At 41.6% G+C, this 16,009-nt stretch overlaps 1 long non-coding RNA gene and 4 gene segments (V, D, J or C); 2 read left to right on the top strand and 3 right to left on the bottom strand.

Moving 5' to 3' along the window:
• LOC109879741 (probable non-functional immunoglobulin kappa variable 6D-41) lies at positions 1-650 on the bottom strand. The segment is given in 2 exon segments: positions 1-350; positions 516-650. Coding segments are annotated over 2 exon segments (387 nt in total).
• Positions 651-687: 37 nt separating this feature from the next.
• Positions 688-2,214, top strand: LOC109879728 (Ig lambda-2 chain C region-like). The segment is given in 3 exon segments: positions 688-723; positions 1,018-1,123; positions 1,711-2,214. Coding segments are annotated over 3 exon segments (462 nt in total).
• A 7,171-nt stretch (positions 2,215-9,385) lies between these two features.
• Positions 9,386-10,042, bottom strand: LOC116354008 (Ig kappa chain V-III region VH-like). The segment is given in 2 exon segments: positions 9,386-9,741; positions 9,908-10,042. Coding segments are annotated over 2 exon segments (387 nt in total).
• A 213-nt stretch (positions 10,043-10,255) lies between these two features.
• On the top strand, positions 10,256-12,435 carry LOC109879757 (uncharacterized). 3 transcript variants are annotated; one of them, XR_004203461.1, is made up of 3 exons: positions 10,256-10,274; positions 10,608-10,686; positions 11,837-12,435. It is a non-coding gene; the product is annotated as an uncharacterized LOC109879757 (long non-coding RNA). The 3 variants fall into 3 exon arrangements; XR_004203460.1 differs by lacking the exon at positions 10,256-10,274 and adding an exon at positions 10,316-10,334; XR_002253590.2 differs by lacking the exon at positions 10,256-10,274 and having other exon boundaries at positions 10,575-10,686.
• Positions 12,436-13,020: 585 nt separating this feature from the next.
• Positions 13,021-15,585, bottom strand: LOC109879755 (probable non-functional immunoglobulin kappa variable 6D-41). The segment is given in 3 exon segments: positions 13,021-13,785; positions 14,111-14,419; positions 14,750-15,585. Coding segments are annotated over 3 exon segments (498 nt in total).
• Positions 15,586-16,009: the final 424 nt, after the last annotated feature.

The raw sequence follows: 16,009 nt of genomic DNA, 5'->3' as shown, positions 1-16,009 counted from the left end.
TTGTATGGCTTTAAATCACTGTGTGAACATAGTTATACTGTTGAGATAGTGGAAACTCTTACAGTAGTAAACTGCTGCATCTTCAGCCTGGACTCCACTGATGGTCAGAGTGAAGTCCCTCTCAGACCCACTGCCACTGTATCTAGTAGGAATCCCATCTAGCCGTGTCTTTACATATTTTATCAGGAGTTTGGGAGCTTCTCCAGGTCTCTGTTGATACCAGAACACATATTCATCTCCATCACTGTCTTTGAACACTTTAGTGTTGGTTGTACAGGTCAGAGTGACAGGGTCTCCTGGAGGATTTGTCACTACAGGAGGCTGAGTCACAGTCACCTGACCTCTGGATCCTGAAGAGGAAAAATATAAATTAATCAATGAGTATAGATAATAGATCATTTATATTTCATAATATTTGATCCATGGACATTTATTAATTGAGAGCCATTTCAATGATTATACGAGGCACTCAACAATATGTCATTTTCCATTGTAAGAGTTATAAAACAACAGACCTTTGAGGCAGCAGCAGACCAGTGTCCAGATGAAGATGGTGATCATTGTCATGGTTGTCGTGGTTTCTGTTGTGTTGAAGGACAGATCTCAGTCCCACAGTCTGAAACTCACAGGGCTATAAACACTCCCAGAGCACTGAAGCATGAGCTGCCAATGCAAAGCACCTTCTCTATGGAAACACCCTTCCTCAGGACAGATGATGAAACTGTTACTGCAACACAATAATAATATTAAACATGGAAGGAAATAGCTGACTAAATCTGTGGAAGGACTTGACCATAGTATTTAGTTACATGTAAGTGTTTTCATTCAATAATACTGTATTGCTATTCTATATTGTTACTTAGTGAGTTTGTCAGAGATGTTTGACATCTCCAACATTTATATTTTATAGTCAGGGGGGAAATCAGCTAAAATGAAAAATCTAAAACAACAAAGTCAATTCATCTGTAGGGTGTTTTGACAGACAATCTGTGGGAGGGTTGAATGTGTGTTGTGTAGAGAGTTACTGGTGTGTGTAAAGTGCAGGAGGTTTTTGTACGGCCGTTCAATGAGTCTGTATCATTGTGGTGGACTTTCGGTGGCGGCACCAAACTCATCGTTGACTGTAAGTACAAGAGATTTATCCTTATTATAATAGGTTCAATTGAACATTTATAAAGTCACAGAAAGTCATTATTGAGAAATAGTTATAGATTTGAACGTTTATTTTATTTGATTCCGACTATTTGCGATGTTTCCATATACTTTAATGATCATTCAAGGACAAAAACTTCATATACCAAATATCCTCAAATAGAAAATAATAGGTTGACATGTTCGATGTCTTTAAATTCACAAAAACAGTTCAGCAGCATTATTAAACATGTTATATTGTAGACATGTACGTTATCTTCCTGTACTTTAACACATCATTGACTGTAGTTTGTGGTCACACTTCATAGATGTTATTGGAGGGAAGTTAAATAGTGTGTAACATATGTTTATAGATAACCTGCCATTTTACAGACTATTTTATACAACACAAATAACATATGTTTATAGATAACCTGCCATTTTACAGACTATTTTATACAACACAAATAACATATTTGTTTCTTCTTATTAAAGTTGCTGAAAGTTCTTCAAGGTTCTTGTCCAGTTTAACCCTTACATGTCATCTCTCCATCTCTCCCCCCTCTTCTTCTCTCCTAGTGGGTGTGGTACCTCCCTCCCTGACTGTCCTACTTCCCTCCAGTGAGGAGCAGGACCAGGGGAATGTGGCCCTAGTGTGCCTGGCCAACAGGGGCTTCCCGGAGGGCTGGAAGCTGGGTTGGAGGCTGGGGGCCGGGGGGCCCTTGCAGGGCAGCCAGAGCCTGGAGGTCCTGGAGAAGGACGGTCACTACAGCTGGAGCAGCAGCCTCACCCTCACCACTGACCAGTGGAGGAAGGCTGGATCAGTCACCTGTGAGGCCACCCTAAAGGACCAGACCCCCGTCACTCACACACTGGAGCCACACCACTGCTCCCAGTAGACACCCTGTACACAGAGAACACCTACCTATCTGTCATTCTATCATTCTAGATATCTATCTAGAGCTTCATCTCTGGTCATCAATCTGGGATTCTGCATCTTTAAATCTGTACGTGTGTTTTGTTTTTGCTTTTAGATTGGAAATGTTAACAAAATAAAATAGTTTGTATTCATGTCAAACAAGGTGTCCCTGATTTGTATTATGAAAATAAATAGAAGTGAATATCTGTGAACTTGTGGTTGTTAAACAAAGACTAAACTGCTCTGTAACAAAATGGACATTAGAAGGTTGGTAGGGGGTGAGGGAGGGTGAGGGAGGGTGAGGGAGGGTGGGTAGTGGGAAGACCACCTTGGGACAGTAAATATCTGGGGACAGGAGCAGAGCCACATTATCTGACCATTATCGACATAGAAGGGGGTTATAGGATATAGCTGTTGGTTTTGATCATGACTAAACTATTTAGTGAATTTGAAATCTGCAACGAGATTTTCTGTACAGTGGTAAAATAGTGGTTATTTATGCTTGGTGATGTCATATAACCAAGACCTGAGTTGTGTGTTCAGTGAACCAGTGTTTCATGTCTGTTGTTCCTCAACACCTGCAGTAGGTCCCAGCTGCAGCAGTACAGTCTCTGTGCAGTCTGACTGAGGAAGGTTTATGTATGACTCTAAATCACTGTGTGAACACTGGTCCACCATATACACCCATACCATAGTAATCTCCTGCATCTTCAGCTTGGACATTAGTGATTGTAAGAGTGTACTCAGTACCTGATCTACTGCCACTGAATCTAGATGGTGTTCCAGACTGAAGGGTTTTTACTTTATAGATGAGGAGTTTAGGAGCCTGTCCAGGTTTCTGCAGGTACCAGCTCATGTCATCACCAATACCTGAACCTCCTGTAGCACTGAGAGACACAGTCTTTCCCAGACTAACAGATTTCAATTTTTCAGCATGATTCAGGGAATTATTTGCAGATGACACTGAAATGGAATAAGTGGGAAATAAGGACTGATTAATCATAGTTATCAAAATCAAAATCATTGTAAACACCAAACACGAACAAACAGTAGCATTGGTTTCTCAAACTATCTTAAAATATTCTCAAAGCTTCTCTGTCTCTTTACAGATCTTGTCTGAAGCAACAGCTCAGAGAGAAGACTTTCCCATTCAAACCTAATAGAACCAGTAGAGAGAGATGCTGAGACTTTCTCACCCTGAGTCAGGAACCCCAGAGTGGTCAGCAGGGGAATCAGTGATATCATCTTCATCATTTTCATCATCTGTGGCTCTGAGAAGACAACAGACTGGACACAACAATGATAACACTGCAGTCTTAAAGTGTCAGGACAGATCTCAGTGCCCCAGTCTGAAACTCACAGGGCTATAAACACTCCCAGAGCACTGAAGCATGAGCTGCCAATGCAAAGCACCTTCTCTATGGAAACACCCTTCCTCAGGACAGACAATGAAACTGTTAATGGAATGTCATAAACACAATAATCTTAAGCATGGAAGGAAATACCTGACCTAAATCTGTGGGAAGGCCTGTAATTTTGAGTTTGAGTTTATATTATTTTTACAGGGACAGTGCACATTAATCAACGTTTCAGTAAAAGTGCCGGTTTTAGCCAGCCGGCTCATTTTCAACAGCAGTCCCAGTAATTGACCATAGCATTTGGTTACATGTCAGTGTATTAATTCAATACTAGTGTTTAGCTATTCTATACTGGCTTTTCTAGCCTTTTTGCTAAAATGGCGTAATGCTGATGTTCAGTTCAGGCCATAAAGAATGATCGAGGCCAAAGATGGATATAACTGTTTTTGTATGGATATTGCCTTTGAAGTATTCCACCATTTTGAAGTTGTCAACTGAGTGGTACTTCCTATGGGTCAAGGAATGATCACATAATTCCATCCAGGTCATCAGGAGGGATCAGCCAATTAATTATACTCATGAGGAAACATTACATTACAGCAGGTGGCAGTAACTCGCCAACCTTGAACCTTACCTTGAACCTTACCTGTTCAAACAACACAGTCTAGGTGACAGTTTGCACCCTGTCAGTTTGTTTACCAGTAAGAGTAGTAGCAGAAGAAAATAGAATACTTCAAAATGGAGATGGCCTCAATGGCACTGCCTGTGTTCTCACACACACCATAATGGGACAGATACAATAATAACGTGGTCTATCTAAGTCTATGTTTCAGACAGAAAATAAAGAGTTATTAGTCAAACAGTATCAGGTTCAGCTGTAGGTGGAATTACAGACTGAGTCTGCCAGCTGTTTTATCGCTTTTTGACATTCTTATCTAGATAGGTGGGACAACAATACTATTTTCAATCGAGAAGCCTAGACACTTACTGGCACTGCAGTTTAAACATGCTGAAACAAGATCATCAATACAGTTGATCAGACGGATATCTGAACCTACAGAAAGAATCACTACTTTTAGAGCATATTATTCAGATTCATTCAGTTCCTCATACAGCTTTGATACTTCTGCTTGTCGGCAGTTCCGGGAGAACCTGACGTTGCCCAGACTCTCTAAAGAAGAAACAGTTGTATTAGAGGAACCTACCACTTTATCTGAACTGAAAGCTGCTCTTTTAAATATGAAGAGAGATAAAGTGCCTGGTATTGATGGAATACCTCCTGAACTCATTCTCAACTTTTGGGATGACCTAGGACCAGTTATTCTTGAATCGCTTAACATTGCTATTGATAAAACACAATTCCACAGAAACATCAATACAGCTATTATATCCCTAACCGCTAAGAAAGGAAAAGAACTCACAAACGGTGAAAATTTTCAACCAATCAGTTTAATCTGAACAGAAATGAAGATGTATGCCAAAGTTCTAGCCATGCGCCTAGAGAACATTATTAACACGTTCATACATCCTGAACAAACAGTGTTTATTAAGGGTTGTCAGGCAGCCGATAACATAAACTGCATGTTTCATGAGGTTACTGAGGCTTCCAATTTGGATACCCTGTGTGCTGTGTTATCATTAGATGCAGAGAAAGCCTTTGACCGCTTAGAGTGGGAATATTTATGGCTTGTTCTTGAACATTTTGGTTTCGGGGTAAGATTTATACAAATGATTCTCACCATGTTTGTGAATCTTTCTTCTGTTAAATCTACTGGTACTACCCATTGTAATCCATTTACCATACAACCAGGATGTATATCTACTGGCACTACCCATTCTAATCCATTCACCATACAACCAGGATGTATATCTACTGGTACTACCCATTCTAATCCATTTACCATACAACCAGGATGTATATCTACTGGTACTACCCATTCTAATCCATTTACCATACAACCAGGATGTATATCTACTGGTACTACCCATTCTAATCCATTTACCATACAACCAGGATGTATATCTACTGGTACTACCCATTCTAATCCATTCCCAATGCAACCAGGATGCGAACAAGGTTGTCCCGCATCCCCTTTGCTATTTGCTCTCTCTCTTGAACCGCTGCCACAAAGCATACGTCAACATTCTGCTTCCTCACATCAAAATCAAATAAACTGAACAAGTAATTTCTCTGTATTCAGATGACATAGCTTTGAAACTTCTGCGTGTCCGCAGTTCCCAGGGAACCTGACGTTGCCCAGACTCTCTAAAGAAGAAACAGTTGTATTAGAGGAACCTACCACTTTATCTGAACTGAAAGCTGTGTTGCAAGTGCTCAAAACTCCCACCAGCCAATAATGTCTATATTCACAGCTTTAAACATTAAACATGGTCTGTTTACAAGATCAACTGGTCTAAATCAGCTCTACTACCTCTTAACTCAGCTATGGGAAGTGTTCAACTACCACCCATGATACCAGGGAAGAAACAAACCACCTACTTAGACATTACAATATCCCAATCTATTGACACTACATTCAGGAAGAACTACTTAGAAACCTTTGAGAATATCAAAAAAGCCATAAAAAGATGGTCTGCTATGGCAACTTCTTTGCATGTTAGAATCTCAATGATTAAAATGAATGTCCTCCCTTGTATCAATTTTATGAGTTCCATGTTACCACTGCTTCCTCCTATAGACTATTGGTCTAAACTTGACTCTGTCATAAAGAAGTTAATTTGGGCGAGACCTAGACTGTCACGAATTCCCCCAGTACTGCTGCTCATTCCGTGCACCAGCTCCCCATTCCGTGCACCAGCTCCCCATTCCGTGCACCAGCTCCCCATTCCGTGCACCAGCTCCCGAGGTCTACGTCACCGGCCTCTAGGCATCACTGAACTGTCTCATTACACACACCTGATTCCAATTCCCCTGATTAGTAATTGTATATATGTGCCCTCTGTTCACCATTGTCTTGTGGGTTATTGTTCCCATGTCCGTTGGTCATGTGAGTTCCTGTGCGTTGTTGTTTTGGCGGTTGTGCTGTGTGTATTGTGCACTCGTTATTACGAGTTTCAACCCGTGTATTGTTATTGCGGTTCTCTTCCCCTGTATTTATCAGAGGTTTAAACTCGCTCTTTTGTTTGGGTTACATCCCTGTGTTTTAGTATATGTTGGTTTTGGGCTTCGTCCCCATGCCTTTTCATGGCATGTTGTATTTTTGGGTGGAGTATTAAAAAAAACTATTACATATTCCTGCACCTGTCTCCAATAATTTATACCACAGAGACCACAGATTAAATATGCAACACCACAGACAACAAAAGCATCAGGTAGACGTCTTGTTTGGACCCATTATAGCATACTAGTAAATGTGTGGAAAGCTACAGAGAAGCATATGAGATCTAATCTTACATGGAATGCTTAGTGTGTAAGAAACCATTTATGATTGATCTAAGAAAGGTGTTTATGCTTTCAAAGACATAATCAATGTGAATGGACTCCTCAGTTTCCAGGAAATCCACAAGTGTTTTAATGTCCCAGGTTCATTATTTTGTCTTTACCTTCAACGACGCCTGTCCCCGCGAGCCTATGGGGTCCCCTGGGGAGCAGAATTAGCAATACACCCATTGGTCAAACTTCCAACGGACAGGCGCCCCTCAAAAGGAGTTGTTTCTGATATCTATAGTCAATTAATTCTTGCAGCACAAAAACCATTATGTCTATCCACTGTATTGGAAAATTATTTTAGACTTGCTGACAGACAAATTCATTGGGAGACAGTATGAAAAAATATATTTGGATCATCTAGAAACCCCAATCACCAATTCATTCATATTTCTTTTGCCATATAACCTATCTAACACCTCAAAAAAGACATCACATGGGTATGAGTCCATCACCATTATGTGAGTTCTGTACCACAGGGGACCTTGGTACTTTTCAGCATGTGCTGTGGAAATGCCCGGGGGTCGATGCATTCTGGGGGAAAGTCAACCATGTCATCTCTGTACTTAGATAAAATACTGCCATTAGATCCAGTAGGGATGTTGCTTTGTGATGACTCTGATTGGCACTTGTCAGAACACCAACAGAGAGTGTGGTTGGCAGGAACCACACTAAGAAAATGATTGTACAAAGGTGGATTCCACCTCATCAGTTACCATTGCAACAATGGCTGCTCACATTTAAGGAAATTGTACTCATGGAGCTCTCCACAGCCAGGATCCATAGGGCCAAGGTGTCCACTGGACACATGGAAGAAAGCAGCAGGGGATATTTCCAAACCCTTAACCAACGGACCTGTCACGCCCTGACCGTAGATTGCTTTGGATGTTTCTATTTTTAGTTTGGTCAGAGTGTGATGTGGGTGGGTATTCTATGTTGTAGGTCTAGGCTTCTGTTTCTATGTGTTTGTCCTGGTATGGTTCTCAATCAGAGGCAGCTGTCTATCGTTGTCTCTGATTGAGAGCCATACTTAGGTTGCCTGTTTTCCCATTTTGAGGTGTGGGTGATTATTTTCCATTTCAGTGTTTGCACGATACGGGACTGTTTGGGTTTTCATTTATTATCTTGTTCTTTTGTATTTTGTATTCATTCCTGATTAAAAGGTGTTATGGATACGTACCACTCTGCATTTTGGTCCTCCTCTCCTTCCACCAACGAAAATCGTTACAGGACCTTACATCCATGAATTTGTATCAGTAATTTGTTACTATTTCTGAGGCTATATGATGTATTGTTCAGTAGATTTACTATGTAACATTAATTTATTTGACATGCTATCAGATTTCCGTTGGGGAGTGGGGGGGGTTAAAAAATATATATCTATAAATGTATGTATGAATCCTATGAATTGAAATAATAACTTGAGGAAAAAACTAGGTGACAACAAAAGGGTTTTCTGATTGGTTGTATCTTAATCACACTCCTCCCACTCGCTCTTTCTCTTCACCTGGAACCATATGCCCAGCAGCTTGTAGGCACGCACAGATAATATGACCAACTTTAACCAAAATAAATATTGTACCTTTATTTTTTTAAATGTTGCCCCCTCTTTTTCTCCCCAATTTCATCATATCCAATCTCAATCTTGTCTCATCGCTGCAATTCTCCAACGGGCTCGGGAGAGGCGAAGTTCGAGTCATGTGTCCTACGAAACAAGACCCCACAAACCACACTCCTTAGCACCCGCCAGCTTAACCAATGTGTTGGCGGAAACACCGTTCAACTGACGACGAAGTCAGCCTGGAGGTGCCCATCCTGCCACAAGGAGTCACTAGAGCGCTAGAGGAACCAAGTAAAGCCCCCCTGGCCAAACCCTCCCTTAACCCGGAAGACGCTAGGGGTTGAACTGACTCTCTTCCCTGGGAAACTGACCTCTGACTTTTTAATCTTTGACCTTTACTAGTCTGGCTGATGACCTGTGTCCAACCTCTTCCTCTAAACACCACACAAGATTAGTGCAGTGACCTATAAAATGATCTGTGACTGACATCTAACCTCTGACTTTGATCTTTGACCTCCTCTGGTCTAGCGCTGGTGTCGTGTAAGGACGGGGGAACATCTGGGCAGTGTACTGCTCTATTCTGGGAGAGGTGACATGGAAATCTAAGTTTCTGTTTCACAGGGCTCTCTCTCTGTCACACACAGTCATGAACGTACACACCCAATACTGCTCCACAGATGTGTTGGCCAGCTGTGTGTGTCTGGTTGGTCAACCAAGCACACCAACCTTTTTGCTTCACACATGATTTTATGTTGACTTGATATGGATTATTCATCCTCAATGGAACTATTTCACCTGTATCTTTCTGATAAGGAGGATATTTGTAGACATGGGAGGTTGGCAGAGTTATAAAACTAGTTTGTAACCATTATTTCGGAGTTAGTAAAGTGGTTATACTTGGTGATGTCATATAACAAGACCCTTAGTTCTGTGTTCAGAGGACCAGTGATGTGTGTATTTCGAGCAGGAGGTTTTTGTACGGCTTTAAATCACTGTGTGAACATATTTATACTGTTGAGATAGTGGAAACTCTTACAGTAGTAAACTGCTGCATCTTCAGCCTGGACTCCACTGATGGTCAGAGTGAAGTCACTCTCAGACCCACTGCCACTGAATCTAGCAGGAATCCCATCTAGCCGTGTCTTTATGTTTCTTATCAGGAGTTTGGGAGCTTCTCCAGGTCTCTGTTGATACCAGTACGCACCCTCATTTCCATTGCTCCATTTGTACACTTTAGTGTTGGTTGTACAGGTCAGAGTGACAGGGTCTCCTGGAGAAAATGTCACTACAGGAGGCTGAGTCACAGTCACCTGACCTCTGGATCCTGAAGAGGAAAAATATGAATTGATCAACGAGTATATAAAGGATATTATTTATATTTCATAATATTTTATACAGGGACAGTAATTCATTGAGATCTATTTCGATGATTATACAAGGCACTCAACAATATGTCATTTTCCCATTGTAAGAGTTAGAAACCAACAGACCTTTGAGGCAGCAGCAGACCAGTGTCCAGATGAAGATGGTGATCATTGTCATGGTTGTCGTGGTTTCTGTTGTGTTGAAGGACAGATCTCAGTCCCACAGTCTGAAACTCACAGGGCTATAAACACTCCCAGAGCACTGAAGCATGAGCTGCCAATGCAAAGCACCTTCTCTATGGAAACACCCTTCCTCAGGACAGAATAATAAACTGAAAATAATCATCATGTGAATTGCTTTATATTTCTGATGTTGACAGTAAAATGTCACAATTGTCAATATTGATATTTGCTGCAAATGACAATGTTTCACTCTGCCCATAATGCAATCTGATAACAAGTGACATCGTTGGATGAAAAACAGTGAATTTGGGTGAAGAGACTTTAAAGAGGCTCAAATCAGAGACTTCATTAATCAGAGTATGCTATATAGGTACATAAAGTGCTTAATGATTGTGGTTTCCCACCTAGCTATCTTAAGATGAATGCACAGAGATGCTCTGGATAAGAGTGTCTGCTAAGTGACTCTAATGTGAATGATAAAACATGAGTATTACTTGCTATAATATTTCCTATATTAAGAGTGTCAAATACTGTAGTTGTATGTCATGTGTAATGCTTTATGAGTGTAGTAAAGTTGTACAAAGCTGTGTGGAGCTGTATGAGTGGTTCTGTTAACACAGTGTGTGCTCACTCTTGTGTGAAGGAGGTTTTTGTACGGCGTCTTAACTAGACTGTATCACTGTGGTTCACATTCGGTGAAGGGACCAAACTGCTGCTGAAAAGTAAGTGTTTTCTCCTTTACTACTTGCAAAACACTACAGAGTATAGAAATACTGAACACCAGACATTTTAAGACTCAAACTCTGTAAACGAAACCCCAATGTTAGTATTTATTTTAGACTGGAGGGTTTAGAAGGCATAATGTTAGTATTTATTTTAGACTGGAGGGTTTAGAAGGCATAATCTTAGTATTTATTTTAGACTGGAGGGTTTAGAAGGCATAATGTTAGTATTTATTTTAGACTGGAGGGTTTAGAAGGCATAATGTTAGTATTTATTTTAGACTGGAGGGTTTAGAAGGCAAAAGGTTAGCTACCGTCTGAGGGAGACTTTCAGTTTTGCAGCCAAGCAGCCTGTCTTTGAACAAGTTATACAAAAGAAACAGGTTTTTTATTCAAAGAGCTTTAATCAGGTTTAGTTCCCAGCTATGACACGTGAAATACACAGAGAATGTTATTTGTATAACAGAAAAAGTTCTGCTCCCTTTAATTGTCTGACGTTATTGTAAAGTGGACCGACTTTACATGGGCAATCTGCGATTGCTACATACATTTTGGGATTTTTAAATGAATGATATATACCCATTGATTCTTGAACAACATATATGTTTTTTAATATGACTCATGAGCTTAGTTCAACTGCCATACTCTTATCAGAGCGCAAAATAGAATCATGTTTTCTAAATTGTTTGTGAACAATATAATTTTAAACAAACACTATATATCCTCAAAACGTGGTTTAAATGACATGTTTTATCTTATGGATGGCCAGTCCTTGCATCCACAGCTCTAGGAATTTGAGAGAGGATACAGTTTTCCAGCTCCATTCCTCAGCTGTTTACCAAAAACACTGGTGGTTTGGCTGTTTTGTTGTTGTTTGATCAGCAGATATCTCTGCATTTAGAAGTGATATTGGGCGATAAGATCACTTGATGAATGGGGTCCTTGTCCCTTTTACAGCAGAGATATTTAACAGGCTGTGAAAATACATGGCTAAATGAAAAACAGCGATGTACTTTATTGTGCATATCTGTAATTGTTGTTGAGTTGTGAGGTGTTGTGTTCTCTGTGAACCTTAATAAGTTGTGTATTTTAAAGATCTCTGTTTCTCTCTCCTCTAGAATGTAACATTAAAATGTTCTCTTCTCTCCAGCTGGTCCTACTGTCAGTCCCACGGTGTCTCTGCTCCGCCCCTCCTCTGAGCAGCTCTCTGGGGGCTCTGCCTCACTGGCCTGTCTGCTGACTGACTACTCCCCTCAGGGGGCGATGGTGAGCTGGGAGGTGGACGGGCTGGAGGTGAGCCAGGGGGTCGTGACCAGTCCAGAAGAAGAGAAGGAAGGCCTTTACAGACGCAGCAGCACCCTGACCCTGAGCAAGGCAGGCTGGGAGCAGGGAGAGCTCTACACCTGCAGGGTCTCCCACTTCCAACACACCCATGCCTCCCCCCTTCGCAGGAGCCAGTGTCTGGTCTAGGACCTACTGGAGGAGGCCTACAACAGGAGCTCTGTCTGGGGATGCAGGAGTAGACGAGGCTCTGGTCTGGTCTGGGGCCTGGTTGGAGCAGTAGTAGTGTGTTAGAGTGTTAGAGTAGTATATTGAGTAAACTCTAGTACTGTTGGGGAGACCACAGTCCTGGGTAGTAATGTGTATTTTATAGATTACAGGAGACTTCAATGTGTTCTGTACTCAGACTGTTACTGTGATGTTGCTGTCTGTCTCAGTTCTAATAAAGTTGGATTTGGAAAATAACATCATGGATTAGTTGACTCATGTATTTATTGTAACAACAAATGGAAATGTAGTTGTAGAGGTTAGTAGTTTTAGTCATAACTTTATTCTTCCTCTAAATGAGAGTAAGATATGTCATCTGTCCTGTAGTGACTGTTTGTTGTATGTGCAGTCAGCTGTTTCATGCTTAGTCTCTCTCTCTCTCTCTCTCTCTCTCTCTCTCTCTCTCTCTCTCTCTCTCTCTCTCTCTCTCTCTCTCTCTCACTGTCTCTCTCTCTCTCTCTCTCTCTCTCTCTCTCTCTCTCTCTCTCTCACTGTCTCTATCTCTCTCTCTCTCTCTCTCTCTCTCTCTCTCTCTCTCTCTCTCTCTCTCTCTCACTGTCTCTCTCTCTCTCTCTCTCTCACTGTCTCTCTCTCTCTCTCTCACTGTCTCTCTCTCTCTCTCTCTCACTGTCTCTCTCTCTCTCTCTCTCTCTCACTGTCTCTCTCACTGTCTCTATCTCTCTCTCTCTCTCTCTCTCACTGTCTCTCTCTCTGTCTCTCTCTCTCTCTCCCCCCCCCCCCCTCTCTCTCTCTCTCTCTCTCTCTCTCTCTCTCTCTCTCTCTCACTGTCTCTCTCACTGTCTCTCTCTCTCACTGTCTCTCTCTCTGTTTCCGTCTCTGTTTCTGTCTCTTTCTGCTCTATTCTGGGAGAAGCCAAACCACCATGACCATGCAAATCAGGGCCGCATTCAGTGAGGAAAAGCATTTTCAACGTTACAGATAGAAGTACAATGAATAGAGCTAACACTCAATGTTCTATTTGACAGATAATGATGTATGTTCTACACAATGTATTTCTATGTGAACATTCCAGAGATGAAGGTCAATGGTCTGGTAGTAAAGTGGTTGTTTCTATTCGGAGGTGAAGTTATGGTTATGGTTGTAGAGAGGAGGTGGTTTGGTGAACTATGATCCTGTCATGAGTAACCAGGGTAACATTGTCCTGGTGTGGGACTGTCTAAAGCTGTGTGAGGATCTTAGGCTTGGATTCAGTGAACCAGTGTTTCATGTCTGTTGCTCCTCAACACCTGCAGTAGGTCCCAGCTGCAGCAGTACAGTCTCTGTACAGTCTGACTGAGGAAGGTGCTTGTATGACTCTAAATTACTGTGTGAACACTGGTCCACCATATACACTCATACCATAGGAATCTCCTGCATCTTCAGCTTGGACTTTCCCATTCAAACCTATTAGAGAAGACTTTCCCATTCCAACCTATTAGAACCAGTAGAGAGAGATGCTGAGACTTTCTCACCCTGAGTCAGGAACCCCAGAGTGGTCAGCAGGGGAATCAGTGGTATCATCATCATTTGTGGCTCTGAGAAGACAGCAGACTGAACACAACAATGATAACACTGCAGTCTTAAAGTGTCTGGACAGATCTCAGTCATGAATTCTAAACTCGGGGGAACATCTGGGGAGTGTACTGTTCTATTCTGGGAGAGGGGACATGGAAATCTAAGTTTCTGTTTCACAGCACATGGGAGGTTGGAAGATTTATGAAACTAGTTTGTAACCATTATTTCTGTGAGTTAGTAAAGTGGTTATACTTGGTGATGTCATTTAACAAGACCCTTAGTTCTGTGTTCAATGACAAGTGATGTGTGTAATGTTGTAGAGGAGGTTTTTGTACGGCTCTAAATCACTGTGTGAACACACCTCCACTGTGGACACTCTTACAGTAGTAAACTGCTGCATCTTCAGCCTGGACTCCACTGATGGTCAGAGTGAAGTCACTCTCAGACCCACTGCCACTGAATCTAGCAGGAATCCCATCTAGCCGTGTCTTTATATATTTTATCAGGAGTTTGGGAGTTTCTCCAGGTCTCTGTTGATACCAGTACGCACCCTCATTTCCGCTACTCCATTTGTACACTTCAGGGTTGGTTGTACAGGTCAGAGTGACGGGGTCTCCTGGAGAAAATGTCACTACAGGAGGCTGAGTCACAGTCACCTGACCTCTGGATCCTGAAGAGGAAAAACATCAATTAAACAAAGAGAATAAATAACAGATTGTTTATATTTCATAATTTTGTATGCAGGGACATTTATTAATTGAGAGCCATTTCAAAGGTACTCAACAATATGTCATTTTTCCATTGTAAGAGTTCAGTGTCCAGATGAAGATGGTGATCAAAGTCATGGTTACCGTTGTTTCTGTACAGTCTGACTGAGGGAGGTTTTGTATGACTCTAAATGACTGTGTGAAACGCTCTGGGCCGCCAACATTACTCATACCATAGGAATCTCCTGCATCTTCAGCTTGGACATCAGTGATTGTAAGAGAGTACTCAGTACCTGATCTACTGCCACTGAATCTAGATGGTGTTCCAGACTGAAGGGTTTTTACTATATAGATGAGGAGTTTAGGAGCCTGTCCAGGTTTCTGCAGGTACCAGCTCATGTCATCACCAATACCGGTTGAACTTGCAACAGCTTTGATAGAAACACTCTCTTCCAGGCAAACAGACTTTGATTAATCAGCTTGATTCAGGACACGTGCAGATGACTCTGAACTGGAAACAGTGAATAATTTGCTTTGAGTCGTCACAATAATCCAAATAAAGGCATTGGAATCGTGTTCCATGTGACCATTAACACCAGTAGACCACAATGAGATGCTGAGAGTTCCTCACTCTGAGTCAGGAGGAACGCCAGCACGATCAGCATCTTCCTCATCTGTGGCTCTAAGAAGACTGACTGGACACAACGAGGATAACACTGCAGTCTTAGTGTCAGGAGCAGTGAGGCTCAACAGCTATGCAAAACACCACTCTATGGGCAAACACACCTGCTGGGTGTGAAAGAGAGAGAGGAGACAGATAGATTGAGAGGTGACAGAGAGAGAACTTGTATATCTGTTATTTTGCTGTTAGCTGTGAGTCATTCCATTCTAGGGGTCAACTATAGGAGGATTACTAAATAATGTATTAAAGGGTAGGTTCACCACCAAATAAAAAAATGTGTCAGACATATTACATCCAAAGTGTTGTGTCAAGCTGAGCCCAAATTGTATTTCATTTTAGGATGAACATCCCGCTGGTATACCATTCCTCAAATGTTAATAGCCAGGATCCAACAGACTGCACAAATGAGTCGGCCTACAGGTGATGCCTAGCCTAACAGGAGCCTTACTAACTACTGTACAGTGATGACCATTTACATTGACCCCCCCCCCCCTTTTGTACACTGCTGTTACTTGCTGTTTATTAACTATGCATAGTCACTTCACCCCCACCTACATGTACAAATGACCTCAACTACCCTGTACCCCCGCACACTGACTCTGTACCGGTGCCCTCTGTATATCACCTCATTATTGTTATTCTTATTGTGTTACTTTTACATTTTAGTCTACTTGGTAAATATTTTCTTAACTTTTATTGAACTGCACTGTTAAGAGCTTGTAAGTAAGCATTTCACGGTAAAGTCTTCACATGTTGTAGTTGGTGCACGTGACAAATAAAGTTAGATTTGATTTGATTCTCATATTTGCAGGTTGATGGCGCCCACTTGTGCTAAAATGGCTGAAGTTCAGTTCAGACAGAATAGTTATTT

The sequence above is a fragment of the Oncorhynchus kisutch genome, linkage group LG16 (assembly GCF_002021735.2).
Source record: "Oncorhynchus kisutch isolate 150728-3 linkage group LG16, Okis_V2, whole genome shotgun sequence".
Classification (NCBI taxonomy): domain Eukaryota; kingdom Metazoa; phylum Chordata; class Actinopteri; order Salmoniformes; family Salmonidae; genus Oncorhynchus; species Oncorhynchus kisutch.
This window is presented reverse-complemented; position numbering and strand designations above follow the sequence as displayed.